Below are 16,407 nucleotides of genomic sequence, written 5' to 3'. Positions count from 1 at the left end.
GCACTGAAGGCCAGTCCCTAACCCTGCGGGACCTAATCCACCACAAAGGTGAGGCTGATGAACTTACCAGGAGCATGGATGGAAATTTAGGGCATGAGAAGCTGACACAGTGTGGGGAGCAACCACAGGGGTGGGGGTAGGGGGAGCGTTGGCGACTAGGGGTGGGCACAGATGAGCCCTGGGCAGGAAGAATGTGAACACGGAGGCTGACAAGGCGTCTGCCAGCAGAGGAGAGGAGGGAGGGCCTCCCAGGTGGGGGCCAGCAGGGACAAAGGCAGAGGGGAGAATGTGCACAGAGCCGGTGAGCTAGACTCGGCCCCGTGCCGCCGGGTAGAGGATGAGGGATGCCGGGAGGGGCGACACAGAGGCAGGCGCTGGGTTACGAGGGTCTAAAGGCCCCAGCAGTAGCGTTGAGGAGTTGGGGGCTTCAGAACGACCCCCTGCTTCAGGGCTCCTGGCTCACAGCTCTTGAGTGCTGTTCTCTTTTGCAAGTGACCAGGACCCTCCGGCAGGGCTCCCAGGGCAGGAGGGGGGCGGGAGGGGTGTCCTGCTGCCCCTCCCCGATTCGGAAGGGGTGTAGCAGAAAGAGCACGGGTTTCAGCACAGAAACCTGGCCTCCATCACTTGGCAGCTGTGTGTCCCTGGGCAAGTGGCTCATGCGCACTGTGCCTCAGTTTCTCCCTCGTACACAGGTGCGGTTTCCTGAGCCTGCTGGGGAAAGTAAACAGCACGCGGCCTGGCCCAGAGCACTAGTGATCACAACATCACTAACCACTTGAGATATCAAGCATTTCCTTGGTGCGGCATGTGTCCTCAGTCACTTCGTCCCCAAGAGCCACCACGAGGTGGCTCCGAGATCGTTACTATAACAACGGTGCCTACCCACAGGGTCGACGTCGGGATAACTGAGTTAGCATTGGGAAGGGTGCTGCATACAGCAGGTGCTCAATAAGCATGAGCTGAGCAAGGGCACCCAGTCCCTGTGTCAGAGGTGCACAGGACCTGGACAACACTGGGCCTCAGTGTCCCCTTCTGTCAACAAGCACATGGATGTGTGTGGGTCTGGCCGGCCTCTACTGACCAAGGGGCTGCTGGAGGACTCACGCCCCGACGATGCCACATCGGGACGCCTGCACAGCCCCCGACACACGGCCACCTGGTATTGCTCTGGGGACCCAGAGACGCACCAGAGCTCCGGCCCTCGGGGACCGCGGGCCCCACCCACTGGAGCCCTGGGGTACTCACGGCAGAACCTGAGGAAATCTGACTGCAGCTCCTTCCGTGCGTTCAGGAACATTCTCCCCTTCTCGGTGCCCACCACGAAGGCACTCTCATCATGCACAGCGACACAGGCCACCTCTGCGTTCAGCTTGGAGAGTGCTGAGCACTGCAGGGGGAGCAAGGGATGTGAGCCTAGGGGCAGGTCCCCCCTCTTTGGGGACACCTCCAGTGACAGTTTTGCGGGTGGGATGGATGCTCCCAGCTGCCTGAGATCCCACCAGCAGCTCCAGGGAGAGGTCACCCCTCCACGGTTCTCAGTCAGATTCTGCAGGAGGAAGGCGTGAATGATCCCCCGACAAAGCTTGGCCAAGGTCAAGGGAGAAGACAGGTCATGGAGCCCCGAGAAGAACAAAGTCACAGGGCCTCTGCCCTGCTCTCCTCCCAGGTCCTCCTTGCTCCAGCGGGACTTCCTGCCTGAAACTTGGCCCCAGCCCCAGGGACAATCCTGTCTGGTTTTCTTAAAGTCCTAAATGAGAGGAGGTGGGGGGGGGTGCCCCAGGAGAACCAAGGCTCGGGCAGCTCCAGGTTTCAATCCCACATCAGCCGCTTCTGCTGTGATGTATGTCACTCCCCTCTCCGGGCCTGATCTGCAGAATGGGGACCAGCAGCCCAGCTCCCAGGCTTTCAGTGGGCTTGGTTGTAGGGATTCAGCGAGGCGAGGCAGGCAGGAAGGAATCTCGAAACCGGGGTATCTCGTGTGGGTCCACAAGCAGAGAGGTCATTTTTGCAGCCCCAGAGTTGAGGGATTGGCAGGCCCGCTGCATGGGAAGCCCTAAGACCGGGGGCCCTGCAACCAAGACCACCAGCATTTCAGCCCTCCAACCTAGGTCAGCAGAAGATCTCTGCCTGCAAAGCTCTCAGTATGCTTTCAGAGCCCCGTAAATGCTGGTTTTTATGTCAGTTCAGTAGTGCTCTGCTGGCATTCAGGAAGTCTGGCTTCTCATCCTAGTTCTGCTGCTGTGTGACCTAGGGCAGGTTCCTCAACCTCTCTGGGCCATAATTACGCCTCTCAGCTTCAGCCTAGAGTCACTCTGCTGAGGAAGCCGGGGACAATGCAGAGCCGACAGGCCTGTCCCCTGGGATCTCCTATGGTGAGGGGTGTGTGTTGATTTCCTGCTAAAATTAAAATAAAAACCCGCTGCTCACTTTCCCCGTGGCAGTGCTATAGAACGTTAACAAGCAAGGGAGACAAACAGAGTCAGTTGTTCCCGACACACGAGTGTGGCCATTGCAGCTAGAGGAGATATTTCCCTGTGTGGTCACTCTCCAGGGAACTGGCTTCCCCAGAGGCACAGAGAACAGGGCTTGAGGAAAGGCCTGGAAGAGGGTCTGGCCCCATACCCCCTGCAGACCACCCAAGGCCCCAGGCCCCCCCAGCCCTGGAGGATGCCAGAGTCCAGTCACCGCTGAGCAAGGGTCATTGTCGCCCTTGGGCTCCCTCAGGAAACCCAGAAAGGGACCCAAGGACAGGGGAGCATGTCTCGTCCATGCACTGCAAGCTATGGGGGCACTGCTCCTCCTCTGAGCCTCTGTAAGGTCCTCTAGAGCAGTGCTGTCCAACAGAACTTTCTGTGAGGATGGAAAAGTTCTGTCGGGGCACCTGAGTGGCTCAGTTGGTTAAGTGTCTGACTTCAGCTCAGGTCATGATCTCAGGGTCCTGGGATCAAGCCCCGTGTTGGGCTCTCTGCTTGGCAGGGAGCCTGTTTCTCCCTCTCCCTCTGCTGCTCCCCAACGCACTTGTGCTCTCTCTCTCTCTCTCTCTCTCAAATAAATAAAATCTTAAAAAAAAAAAAAAAAAGCCAAAAAACACAAAACTGGTCATGCTGTGTGACTCCGGGCAAGGTGCTGCCCTGAAGTTCAACTTCACCACCCTAACATGCAAAAGTGCAGCTAACAGACGCCAGACAGATTCCAACACCCCCCTACCCTCTGTCCCAGAACTTTCCCCCAGGAAAATAACATCATTATTTGGGATAAACCACTACAGGCTTAGGTATGTAGGCAATGGTGCCAGAGGAGTAATTTACGAGGCCCCGTTTCTCTCTCCCGGCCCTGAGATGTGGTTACAGGTCTTGCTTTAACGTCGGGGATTACAGGTTTCTCATGTGTCACTGACCATACACGTCCTTTCCTCGGGGGGAACCCGATAGGACGGAGACCTATGACCTTCCCAGGGATAGGACCTGAATGGCAAAAGGTGACAAAATGAGGATGAGGGCTGAGGGGACCAGGGGACCAGGGCCAGTGCCCGAGCTGATTTCCAGGGCTGGATTTTCATGTCCTTGGGCCTCACTCAAGCCTCCCTTCCCCCTAACACCCCCCCCATGTAAGCAGATGGGGACAGTGAGTCTCAGGTGACTGAAGGCCCCCCTCCCCGAGGTGGCAGAGGTGGGACTCGAGCTCCGACGTCTGCTGACAAAGGCCGGGACTTCCGCTCCTCCAGGGCGGACCGGGGCACTCACCATGGAATCTAAGGCAGACACGAGGCTGGTGATGATCTCGTCTTTGCGGGTAAAGGCGGAGCTCCAGCGGTCGGGCCCGCAGCCGTTGGCGGGAATGTCGCAGCGCTTCCCCAACAAGGCCATGGTCACCTGGATGGAGGGAGGAAGCGGAGGTGGGCGTGACACACTCCGCGGATGCCATCCCAACCCCGCCAGGCCCCCGGACCCCCAGGGCCGCCTCTACTTCCCTGGTTGGATGAATCAAGGGCTGGCCTCCCCTTTCCCCAAGGGGTTCCATGCACGAAGGCATTAGAGCCCCGGCAGGCTGAGACAGGGAGGAGCCTGCACCCAGCTCCGGGCAGGCACGGGCGCACGCGGCGGGGTAACTGAGGAGTGCGCTCCGTGTCACGGCCCCCAAATCTGCAACTCCAGGGCTGAGCTCAGTACCATGACCAGTCTGCCTGGTACCTCAATGCCAAGTCTTCCCTGCACGTAGCTCTGGCCATGGCTCTTCCTTGCTCACACACCGTCCATGGCTCCCTACTGCCCACGTGAGCTCGGACTCCTGCCCCTCATCCAACTCCCCCTTCACACCCCATACTCGGGGTGCTCTAAGAATCACCGCCCCCCAAACATACCCACGTCCTTCATGGCTTCCCAGCTGTCATAGGTTCCTCTCTCCCCGACCCGAGTGGCCTTCTGGCCCCTTTGTCATCTGCCGAATGTCCACTCAGCTTTTAATTACCACCTCTGCTGAGAGGATGCCCTCAACGGCCCCACCTCCTGCCCCTTCCCGCCCTGGCTGGGTCAGGTGTCCTCACCGGCCTCCCACATGTCCCCAGGCTCCTCCGTCACAGCCTTCTATCAAGCTGTAACGGGCAAGGCCGCTGCCCTGAGGCCTGGGAGCCCCCGTCTCAGAGGTTCAGAAAGAGTGGAGGCCACTTCATCTCAGGACAGGGTTGCCCCAAGACAGGACTTTGTCCTGTTGTCATGAGGCTCCTGGAGGACAGAGGTGCGCCCTCCCCTTGCTGGGGCGCCCTCAGACCAGGGCCCAACGTCAGGGCTCCCCCAGGCAGGGGACAGGCCTGCTGCCCCTGCACCACCTACCAGACACAAAGGTCAGCCTCCCCCGCTTCCGGAGCCGTCCTGCCCCTCCCCTACCAGAACCCTAGCAGTCAGGTCCGGGGGGCCACGCACAGGCTGCCCCAGCGCCAGAGCCTTTCTCGGAGTAGCTGCCCTTTCCCCGATCCAAGCAAAGGAGAGGGCAGAGGGCGGAGGCAGGGACCCTCGGTTTCCCTCTCTGGGCTCAGCTCCCCTAATGCCCTGTGCACGGGCCCCAGGCCGGGTGCTGGTGGCCAGGTCAGGGGCACAAGCAGGGGGCCGGGCTGCAGGCCTCAGAGGGAGTCTCTGGACCCTGGCCTCCCTGCTTCTGCAGATGGGGGCACTGGACAGGCCTGATGTCTTAAAGGGGGCCAAGCCCAGAGCGTGTTCTGCTACCGCAGCTGGCCCCCGGACCCAAAGCTCTGTGGGGCAGGGACTAGTGACTTGCCGGTCATCGCTGCACCCCCAGGGCCCAACTCAGGGCCCAACGTGCGTGACGGGCCAAGGCGGGGTGTGGTCCACACCGCAGGCTGTAAGCCTCTTGTGAATCATGAACCAACGATAGGGAACGAGTGTCAGAGTGCGTCACACGTACAAGGTGAGAAGTGACCCAACTGCAGTCGTGGAAACATACAAAGGAATTAGGAACGCGCTTGAACTTGGCCCCCGCCTCAGGTTTGCCCCGAGCCTGCTTTTTGGCTGTGAATAAATATTGACTTTAACCACCGGCCAGTCAGCAGTTGGCCCACATGTGAATTGGGTTCACTTCGAAATGTTTACAGGATGTATTTCTTCAAGCAATTCTATAAATGTTTCAAGCCCGGAGTATTAAGGGACGTGGAGGGCGTGACAGGCCACGTAGGGGGTACATCCTCACGGGACCCACAGGCAGCCTGGGGCCTTGTGCGGCACGAAGCCCACTGGAGGGTCTGCCGTGTGACCAGCTGAGAGGTTTACCTGCCTGGGGCACTGGAAGGCTTCTCCCCTGCCTTCAGCCACCCCCTTGAGCCATTCCCAGAAAGACCTCAGCCTGCCAGCCTCCCAGCCCAAATTGAATCAGGGCAAAGCAGGAGGCACCAGACAGCCGTGGCCTGCCGGCCGCCCCAGACAGCTGGTGGCTCCTTCCTGCAAAGTCCTAATCCATTTAGGAAGGAACCAGGGACTCGGGGAGGGAAGGATGGAGGGAGGGAGGAAAGGCAGGCTTGGCTTGGGCTAGCCCCTGGCTCCTTGTCCGGGGTGAAGGTGGGTGCCCTTCAGGAGGCGGGAGGGAGAAGACCCCCCTGGAAATGCCTGCGGCCTCGGGGAGAGGGGCAGGCTCCACGCGGCTGGAGCAGCTGAGGATGGGCCAGAGGCGCCAGAGCGCTGGGCCTGGGAGCAAAATCACCCAATAAAACCACCAAGCTATGCGGAAGAGAGAACAGGAGGATGAGAGCCATAAACCAGCATAAACAGGAGAGCGTCCCGGGGGTCGGTGAAGGCGGCGAGGACAGCAGCCACGGCCGGAGCCCTCGCGCACCGCAGCACGGAGGTCAGGGCTGGGCAAGGCTGGAGGCGCCCAATGCTGTTCTGGGGCACTCGGGGGAGGACACCAGAAGCATCACGTCGGGGGACGGGCAGCTGGCTCCTGAAGCAGGGGACAAGTAGCGAGGGACGGCCAGCTGCCCTCGGGATCCTGGGTGGACAAGGCCTGCAAGGGCTGGGAGGTGAGCAGGGAAGCCGTGAGCAAGCACCCTCTCTCCCACGACAGACACTTCTCCGAGGCTGCCAGGGGGCCACACATCTGGTTTACCTCCCACCTCCCGGCCACTCGCCCTGCTGGCATTGACCGCTAACCTAACCGCTGGCACTGACCGCTAACCTAACCGCTGACATTGACCGCCAACCCAACCGCTGGCATTGACCGCTAACCTAACCGCTGGCAGTGACCGCCATCACAACCGCTGGTACTGACCGCTCACCTAACCGCTGGCAGTGACCGCCAACACAACCGCTGGTACTGATCGCCAACCTAACCGCTGGCAGTGACCGCCAACCCAACCGCTGGCACTGACCGCCAACCCAACCGCTGGCAGTGACCGCCAACCCAACCGCTGGCACTGACCGCCAACCCAACCGCTGGCACTGACCGCTAACCTAACCGCTGACAGTGACCGCCAACACAACCGCTGGTACTGACCGCTAACCTAACCGCTGGTACTGACCGCTAACCTAACCGCTGACATTGATTGCTAAACTAACCTCTGGCATTGACCGCTAACCTAACCACTGGTGGGCTGCAGCTCGGTCCTGGCCCTTCCTCTTCCCTGTCCAATTCTGTCCCTTGCTGCCAGGCACTCTTCTGGCTTAACGTCACCTAGAGGCTGGTGCTTCTCGGTTTCTCTCTCTCCCACCTCTCCTTGAACGCCACCTCCTCTTCAGTGTCTAACAAGCAACTCGACTGGAGCAGGTCCCACGTTTCCCCGCTCACACCTGCTCCTCCCCGGCCGGCCACTCGGGTGCTCGGGCTCAAACCGAAGCTTCATCCCTGGCTCCCTTCTCCCTCCTTTCTAAAATGATCTGCGGAGAATCTCTTCTTTTCTGCACAGAATTTGTTGCCATCTGAAGGGACCTGTTCATGTGCTTCTCGCCTGATTTCCCCAGCAGGAATGGGAGCCCTGGGGGGCTCGGGCCGTGCCTGCCACGTTCATGGGACGCCCGCTGCCTCGAACACCTGCCTGGGTTTTCATGGGTGCACGCAACAAATATTCAGGGAACTAGCCAGTGTGACGGGCAGCAGGAACTGGGATGGTCACAAGCTATACGCAGAGTGACAAGTCTGGGCTTGGAAGGCTCTCAAAAAAAAAAAAAAAAAGAAGAAGCAATGTGCGACACGGCTAGTCTGGATGCATTTGGATCGCGGAGGAACGGTCCAGGAACTGAGAGTGATGGAGGCTGCTGGTCAGCCAGGTGCCCTGGGCAGGTGCTCCTCTGCCCGGCCCAGGACCCCAGCACCGGCACCCGGGACTCCTGTCTGCGGGACAGCACCAGCGTGTGTTACCCTCTTTGCTTACGTGATCCCCCATCGCAGAAGCAAGGAAGGGGTTGCCAGAGGCCCCCAGCCGGTGGGTACTGAGGATACGGTCTGTCTGTCTGTTCTTAGGCCCACTCCTGTCCATCAAGAAGTGGCAGGAGGACTGTACCCCTCACACTCACCAGGACGGGGGGGTGGGGGGACAGAAAGATTAGCAGATTGAAGCCACGGCTGCTGCACGGCTAGGGTGACCCCAAGTTGCCCTGTTTCGCTCAGAACCCTTCTGAGTTTAGCACAGAAAGTCCCCTGTCCTGGGAGACCCCTCAATCCCAGGCAAACTGAGACCACTGGTCACCCCAAGACACAGGGACCAAGAGGCCCAAATGTCCCTCCCAGATACTGAGAATGAGACGGACAGATGGGAAGGTGAAGTGATGGGACACTAGGGCCTATCCTCAGGTCCAAAAAATCGATTTTACCTAATCAGGTGAGGGATGGGCTTGGTGCCTCCCGGGGGAGGGGACAGGAGACAGGACCTCTTCTCCAGGGAGATCTCAAGGCTGGGAGGAAGCCACTCTCCTGACCTGTCTGAAGACCAGGGGTGGGCCAGAGTCTTGTTCTATGAAGCACTAGAAGGCTAGGGTGGGTGAAGATGCTGGGTCCCCGGTCTGTGGAAACCCTCCTGTGCGACACCTGCACCATCATTCTGCACCTGTGAGCAAGAAGGCAGGTAGCCCAGCCGCTGCCGACACTAGCCTCCATCTCCCAGCTTCCTGGGCCCCACCCCCTAGAAACCCGGAGGTGACAGGTCAACCGCAGGGCCCGGGACACTGTAAATTCCCAGGGGAGACTGATGCACAGCCAGGTACAGCCGGGATGATCTCTGGAGTTCCAGCTCCAACATCCCAATTCCAGCTTCTGAGCAGTTCTGCTCTTCCTGCCTGCTGCCCACCTCCCCCTGTAGCTGGGGACTCCTTGCCCAGACAGCAGCCGCTTTGCTGGCCGCCGAGAGCTGGAGGCCAGCCCGGTCTCCAAGCCAAAGATTAGCCAAGTGCTTGTGTCCCTACTGCCCTGACCCAGGGAAGACCTGTCTCCAGTGGGGGCCAGACCCAGAAAGCCCACTCCAGCGGCCCTGGAGCCAGTGGACCAGCAGACAGCACCTCGGCTGGGGTCTCTAATCCCAAACACCTTGCACTGGGCGCTCCAGGCCAGCTGGGAGGCTTGGTGGGGAGTGTCCCTGTGCCTGTCCTTTCTGCTGCCATAGCCTGCATGCCTGGGGAGACAGGTGCTCGCTCTGGCAGGCACCTGATCTCTCGCAGTGACACATGGCCCAGCAGGAGAGGCGAACGGGGCTGATGGGGTTGGAGGTGGGAGAGGGGTGTGCAAGCAAAAAAGTCAGGGCTGCAGGGGCGCCTGGGCGGCGCAGTCGTTAAGCGTCTGCCTTCGGCTCAGGGCGTGATCCCGGCGTTCCGGGATCAAGTCCCACATCGGGCTCCGCCGCTGAGAGCCTGCTTCTTCCTCTCCCACTCCTCTGCTGTGTTCCCTCTCTCCCTGGCTGTCTCTCTGTCACATAAATAAATAAAATCTTGAAAAAAAAAAAAAAGTCAGGGCTGCAGAGGAATCTCTCGGCCCAGCCTACCTAAAACGCCCCTTCCCCACCAGCATCTGGATGCTCCCTCATCCAAGTGTTCAACCTCCCCCCTACTTCCCCTCCCCTCCTTGCCTTGCTTCCACTGCCAACTCCTTCTTCCTCTCCCGGGCTGAAGAGCCACCCTCACGGCCACCAACCATAGCAATCTACCAGGGCCCCCTGAGACACTGCTGTCCCATTCACAAGCACTGTCCCATTCTGACATCTGTGACCTCTGTCCAGGGAGCGGGCAGGATGGAGGGGACTCCGTGCATTTTAAGGCTGAAGAAACCAAGACCTATAGGACCTCCTGTTCAGAGGGAGTGACAAAGCCAGAATGACATTCGGGACATCTGATACAACCAGTCCCTTTTTGATCCTACGTGGGGCAAGGCTCCTCTTTCTGAGGCATGGGGCTCATGGCGGAACCCCAGGTGCAGTGACCGGCCAGCAGGGTGGCCGATGAGACCCACGGAGGCCAGCAGAGAGACTGAGGCAGAGCTTGTGCGTTCGATGACAAGCGTCCAGGTGCCCGTCCTCCACACTGTGGGCCCTGGGGCTCAGAGTGACACACAGAGGACACCCAAAGGGGCCCGGGCCTCAAACAGCAAGTGCCAAGGAGGTGGGGTCCGCCAGCCTCCAGGGACCCGGCTGCCCCTTTCCCTGCCAGGGACACAGCAGAGGGAAGTGAAGGAGGGAGCCACATGGCCGTTTCCATACACTCGGGCTTGGTGAGACCCTGATGTCTGGCTAGTTCTCCAACCAGAGCAGGACTTCGAGCCTCGAGCACCCTGACCATAGACCCCAGGGTCAGGATACGGAAAAGGCGGGATCTCAGCTCAGATCACCCCAACGAAATCAGGGTCCCCCCGCGATGCAGCCTGCAACTACTTCCCTCTGGGAGGCCAACAGATTGGTGGGCGTGGCCTGGCCAACAGGGAAAGGGGGACCCACCCAGCGTTCAGCTTCCTCGCCCATGGGGCCCAGGCGGGCCCAGGCAAGGAGACCCCCAGAGGGCCTGCAGGAAGCGGGCCTGTCCCTCAAGCCCGGGGCCACCGGTGGCGGCTGCCTCCCTGGCCAGTGGCCTAACTGGGAATCCGGAGCCTCTCCCCCTTTTCCCCTCACACCTGCTGGAGCCAGACAAGGACGTGCTTAAGGAATCGGGGGCTTGAGTGCGCATCTGCGCGCATGTCTGAGACAGAAAGCATAGCGGTGGCATGCGTGGGGACGGGTAAGAGAGGAGAGTGTGTGCACAATCCACACGGAACAAGAGCAGCACCCCCCACCCCCCGCCCCCGCCATAGTGACAGCATGTGGCCTGGCTCACCAGGCTGGGGAGGGTCCCTTGCCCCCACGGGTTTGGGATTGAACCATGAAGCCAACACTGCCCGCTCTCCTACGACCAGCATGCCAGGGAGTGGCGAGCGAGGGGCCACCCGTGAGCTGGGTCTGCTCCAGGCCCCTCCGTATCAGGGGCGAGGGTGCCCCTGCCTCCCTCCTTCCCTTCCACATACTTGTTGATCCCCGAGGGCTACACTGGGTGCTCACCGGACAGCCAGCTGGGCTGCCCTGGGACAGAGCCGAGAGCACACCTCCGCCTGGCCGTCAGCCGGGTCCTGGTCCCCAGGCAGTGCGCTCTGCTGAGGCAGGGTGGGAATAGCCTGCAGAGGCCGAGGCCGGGCTGCCTCTCAGGAGGCCTCAGGCAGGATGCTCCCCGGCCTCCCTTCACCCCACTCTGTTTATTCAATCCTCCTGGGAGCCTGGCCAGGGTTAGGCAGACTTGGAAATGATTCGGATGGCCCCACCTGCCTCCTAGTGCCCACAGGGCCGGCCTGTCCACAGAGAATTATCAGACCGTGAAATGAGGACAAGTGGGGAAGCGTGCCCAAGTTACGGAGCTTGACACCGGGGAAAGGGGTTCCTCACATCTGTTTATCTACCTTTGGGGGAGGAGGGGTCTCCAAACAAGGTTTCCCAGAGTTGATGAATACTGAGATGGGGTTTTGAAGGGTGAATAGGAGTTCTCTGGGAGCACAGGTGGAAAGGTGATTTCTGTGGCACAGGGGAGAAGCCTGGCTTGCAGATACACAACCTTCATTCCATCAGCAAAGGGAAGTGTTTGGTTGTACTCACCCAGCATTCACTCTACAGTGCTAATTCTAAGATCAGAGTGGATGCTCGGTGGCCTTTGTGGGAATGGAGCAAGAAGCGGGGGGTGGGGGGGGGTACCTAACGAGCATCTCGTTAACCCAGCGGTGAGTGTGAGCACTAGCAACCCACATACGCTTACACACTCACACACACGCACAGGTGCACACACGGCTTGCTCAATGCAAGTCTTCCCGGTGCCAATCCCCAGGCACGGTCACTCTGAGTGTGGGGAGACCCTCATAGAGAGGCCAGCCCAAGCCTGGGCAGGACAACCCTGCCTGGCACACGGATGAACAGGACACAAGCAAGCCTTGCCCTCGGGGGGCCACGGTCCTGGCCATAGTCCTGTCCACAGTTCTGTCCAGCTGACCTTGCCTCTGCTCCCGACCTCACTGTCCTCTCTCCAGGGCCCCCCACCCCAGCCTGCAGGGCTCTGGACATGCCTGTCCTCTGGCTTCTGGGAGCCAGCACCTCCGTGTCCTTTGTAAGAGACATCCCTCCCCTTTGCCTGGTTTCCTCTTAGCTGTTATCAGGCATGTTGGTGCCTCTGGTCCTGACCTCCCTGGCTGGCCCGCTGCCCCTTGGCTAGACACCCACAGCTCCTTCCTCCTGCCCAGCAACTCTCCCTCTGCCAGGACGCACAGGTATCTGGGCCCCCATGAGCCCACCAGCTCCCGTGTGCCCCCAGACCTGCCGAGAACCAGCCTAGTACATAGAACGGGACCAGGAAGGTGTTTGGTGGGGAGGGCCCGTTTATGCAGGTTTGGAAGAATCAGGAGACAAGAAGAAAGTAAGTGGGGGAGGTGGGGGGTACTCTGGCCAGGGGGCAGCACTAGCAAAGGCACTGAGGCACGAGCTAGCAGGGCATATATGGGGTCCTCACGGAGGCAGGGAGGGGAGCTGGCACAAATCCCTGAGCCTTTTCAACAGAGACCAAGGTCAGATTCTGCGCCGTCCCCCCCTCAGCCCTGGACCCCGGGGCTGCACTTCAGAGGGCCCAGCTCCAGCCCCCCTCCCTGGGACAGCAGTGTGCAGGCCTAAGAGGACACATCCCGCCCAGAGCAAGAATCTGCCCCAGAATACCTTCTGGGTGCTCAGGCCCCTAGGGTCCATTGGGCAAAGAAATCCCCATTCTGGGCCCCTGGGGGCCCCTTCTCTGGTGTGTCCTCCCCCTGTGGCTCTCAGCATGACAACAAATTACCGGACACATCTCCCAACAAGTGGAGACATCCAGTTCCCCTCCTTCTTGAATACGGGCCTTCATAACTCACTTCCAACCCACAGAGAGCTCTGGCACTGCCACCACATGACCTCCAAGGCCCGGTCCCCAAAAGGCACTGGGCTTCTCCCGGACCCTCGTTCTCTCTCTGAGACCCTCGGTATGGGAGCTCCGAGCTGACACGTCAGCAGTCCAGCTATCCCGAAACCACCATGATAGATGGTGGGGAGGGGAGATCTAGTGATGCCTGGGGACACCCTGCTCTTTTCCGGGCCGGCCGCCAGCAAGGAAGAAGTCTCTGAGACGGCCCCAACCCTAGCCATCTTCTGACTGCAAGTGCAGGGGATCCTGAGTGAGAACCATCAGGACGAGTCCAGCCAAGCCCCAAACTGAGAGATTAAAGAATGAAATGACCGCTGTTTGACGGTGCTGAGTTTGGGGCTACTTGTTACACAGTGATAGGTAACCGATACACCCCACGTGCAGATTATACAGTGCAGCCGCACCTCCAATGGGCAGCTGTTTGGGAGGGTGGCTAGAGCTTGGACAGATACTTGGGGTATCGCATGCATGCGCTCAAGGGCCCCCCAGTTCAGACACAGCTGACCTGGGAAGAGGAGGGGAACCACCATGGGCCTTCCTCTTCCTAGACGGCATCTATTAAGAGCCCGTGTCCAGGAATGCCCGCTCTAATTTGCCCTTAGAGATTCATGGGAGGCCCCAAAGTGGCCCCCAGAAGACACTCATGCCCTAATCCCTGCAGCCTGTAAATGTCACCTTCTATGGACAAACTCCCTTTTACAGAGGCGATTAAATGAATGACCACAAGATGGACTGATTATCTGGATTATCTGGGTGGGCCCTGAATGCCATCACAGGGATCCTTGTTAGGAGACAGGAGGTTTGACACGCAGGGAAGAGAAGGCCGTGGGAAGCAGAGCGGAGAATCTGCCGGCCTCGGGGAGTGGATTGACGCGGCCGCAAGCCAAAGGATGCCAGAGGCTACCAGAAGCTGGAAGAAGCGAGATACAGATTCTCCGCAACAGCGTCCAGAGGGCACATGGCTCTGCTGACACACTGATTTTGAGCCAGCGGTCCTGATCTGGGGTCTGGCCTCCAGAAGAGGATAAATTTTGTTTGCTTTAAGGCACCACGTTTATGGCACTATGTCGCATAAAATAAATCCAGGACACCTTCCCTCCTCACACCCCACCCCCGAGTCCTGGTCCACGTCCTCAACCCCCCAGACACATATTCCTCTGCTCAGAACTCGACAGAACTCAGGCCTGGGTTTGCCAGAAAGTTCTCCAATCCCTTCCTTATTGGAAACTCCAGAACCACCATTGCAAAGGGCTGGATTTCTCCAGATGCCAGGGGAACGCTTCTGATTCAAGTCTCAGTGCCCTAAGAACCAGCTGGGCACAAGAGCCAGTTTAAAAAAAAAAAAATGCACTCAACCACGCAAAAGGCAAAGGCAAGAGCACACACCACCCAAACACGGCCCCCGCACCATCCGCCACCATATGCTTGTGTTTCTTGAAAAAGAAGCTTGAGAGAACAAACAAAATTCTCCCCCTGTGGGAGAATTTTCTCCTCCCCAGCAGCCCCGCCCGCCCCCCCCCCCCCCCCCCGCCTTCACTGGATACTTCCTCTTCTCTCCTGGGGGCTCCCCCGTGGGGATGGAAGCGCCTGGGGCCCTGAATTCCTGCCCCCTCCCACTGTCCACCCTTTCCACAGGAAATACACCAGGCCAAAGCTCTGAGTTCCACTCCTGTCTGCCTGGGAAGGACCCAGGTGGGGCAGCCAGAGGGGGGTCTTACACCAGCCACAGTACATTGGAAGGCAGTCTGGACCTGGTCAAGACACTGAGTCCCAGCCCCTGCTCTGGTCCCTTCTCCCCGCTAACAGAGCCCTCCTTGTGACCTGGCATCTCATGGCAGGTGCTTGGGACAGCAAATCTCGGTCATTCTCTATCGCTTAGATCCAAGCAATCCCATTCCCTTACCTGGGATTGCTTTTAAGGGGAAGCATGTAACCCAATTCTGGCCACTGAGACTCGAGGGGCTCCTAGGAAAGTTCTCCTTGCTCTTAGACTGTGACTGAAACCAGGGATGTCCTTCCTCTTCTGCATGTGACTCCCCCAGTTGTGACAGCCATGTGGGGACCACGAGAGGAGCACGCCCAGGAGGTGAAGCCATCACGTGGAGGACAACACCACAGGCCCACGGAAGAACCTGGCCCTTCGTGACCTGGAATCTACCACCTCTGGTCAGGTAATAAATGTCCACATTGCTTAAGGCACCTTTTTTTTTTCTTTTTTAAAGATTTTATTTTTAAGTCATCTCTGCACCCAACGTGGGGCTTGAACTTACAACCCCCGAGATCAAGAGCTATACGCTCCGACGGAGCCGCCCAGGCGCCCCACTTAAGACACCTTTAATGGAGGTTTCTTTCCCCTGTGGCCATATATACAGGTGTAGACAGAGGTAAAAACTCATCACGCTGGACATCACACTTTTTTAAATGACAAAAACAAAGCGTCCTAGGAAATCAGCATTTACTGGTTAGAAAATCACCCATTTGTTTTTGTGGCCTGGTCTATTTTATAATAGACCAAGAGCTCCTTTCCAGGGACGCCTGGGTGGCTCCGTCGGTTAAGCGTCTGCCTTTGCCTCAGGTCATGATCCCGGGGTCCTGGGATCGAGTCCCGCATTGGGTTCCTTGCTCAGCGGGGAGCCTGCTTCTCCCTCTCCCTCTGCCTGCTGCTCCCCCTGCTTGTGCTCTCTTTCTCTGACAAATAAATCGGTAAAATCTTAAAAAAAAAAAAAAAAGATTCCCTTTCCAATTGATGAGTAGAGAGCACAGGTCCCGTTTGGTACCCACGGCAAGAACTGAGGAGTCTGGAGCAGACCCTCCGGTGACCCTCTTCTCCCCCGCCCATGGAGCAGGTGCCCACTGCCCAATCCCCGCTGTCCCTTTAGGCCAAACGGACCAAAGTCAGCACTCAGGATGAAGCGCCAGAAAACAGAGGTGTTGGCCCCTCTGAAGACGCTGAGCAGGTGCCCAGGGCTGGGCCGCCCACCTCCAGATGTCTAGTTACAGGAGAAAACAGACCCCTCCCTTCTCAAGTCCCCATTTGTTGGGTTACTTGCCGCTGAACACGTGCCTAACGGAAACAGATCCCACGGTATGCGTTTTCAAATTATATTCACTTCTGGCTCCGTCTGAAGCCATAACTCTTGTTTTTAGTGCCTTTTTTATTCCATCTTATTGGAGTTTATGTTTCTTTATGAGTCTTTCAAATGACTTCTGAAACAAGGCAGGCTCTAAATCAATGCAAATAAATCATTCCGATCCTCTTTTAAAGACCCTAGTGCTGGGCACCATTCAAGGAGAGAAAAGACCCGCGCTCCAGTCTAGTCTAATGAGCAAGTTATTAAATTCCCCCGAACCTTGCTCTCCTCATCTGTAAAATGGGGCAGCGGTGCAGACCTACCCCACTGCACTGTTGGGGGCGGGGAGAGGCGAATAACATTAGTTGAAATGGACTCTATTCTTGGAGACCTGAGTCTCT

The 16,407-nt window shown here is 58.6% G+C and overlaps 1 protein-coding gene across 3 annotated transcripts in view; it reads right to left on the bottom strand.

Moving 5' to 3' along the window:
- Positions 1-16,407, bottom strand: part of GTF2IRD1 (GTF2I repeat domain containing 1) — a 103,698-nt gene that overhangs the window by 65,401 nt on the left and 21,890 nt on the right. For all 3 annotated transcript variants that reach the window (XM_045786160.2, XM_045786161.2, XM_087868259.1), the window contains exons 2-3: positions 3,744-3,872; positions 1,246-1,387 (exon numbers count right to left, since the gene is read on the bottom strand). In XM_045786160.2, coding sequence (XP_045642116.2) covers positions 1,246-1,387; positions 3,744-3,866 — 265 coding nt within the window. In that variant the 5' untranslated portion in view covers positions 3,867-3,872. The remainder of the gene's footprint in view (positions 1-1,245; positions 1,388-3,743; positions 3,873-16,407) is intronic.

Source organism: Ursus americanus, chromosome 2, assembly GCF_024610735.1.
Source record: "Ursus americanus isolate L20-20 chromosome 2, mUrsAme1.1.p, whole genome shotgun sequence".
NCBI classification, from domain to species: Eukaryota; Metazoa; Chordata; class Mammalia; order Carnivora; family Ursidae; genus Ursus; species Ursus americanus.
Note: the sequence above shows the minus strand (reverse complement) of the source record. Positions and strands in the feature narration are given on the sequence as shown.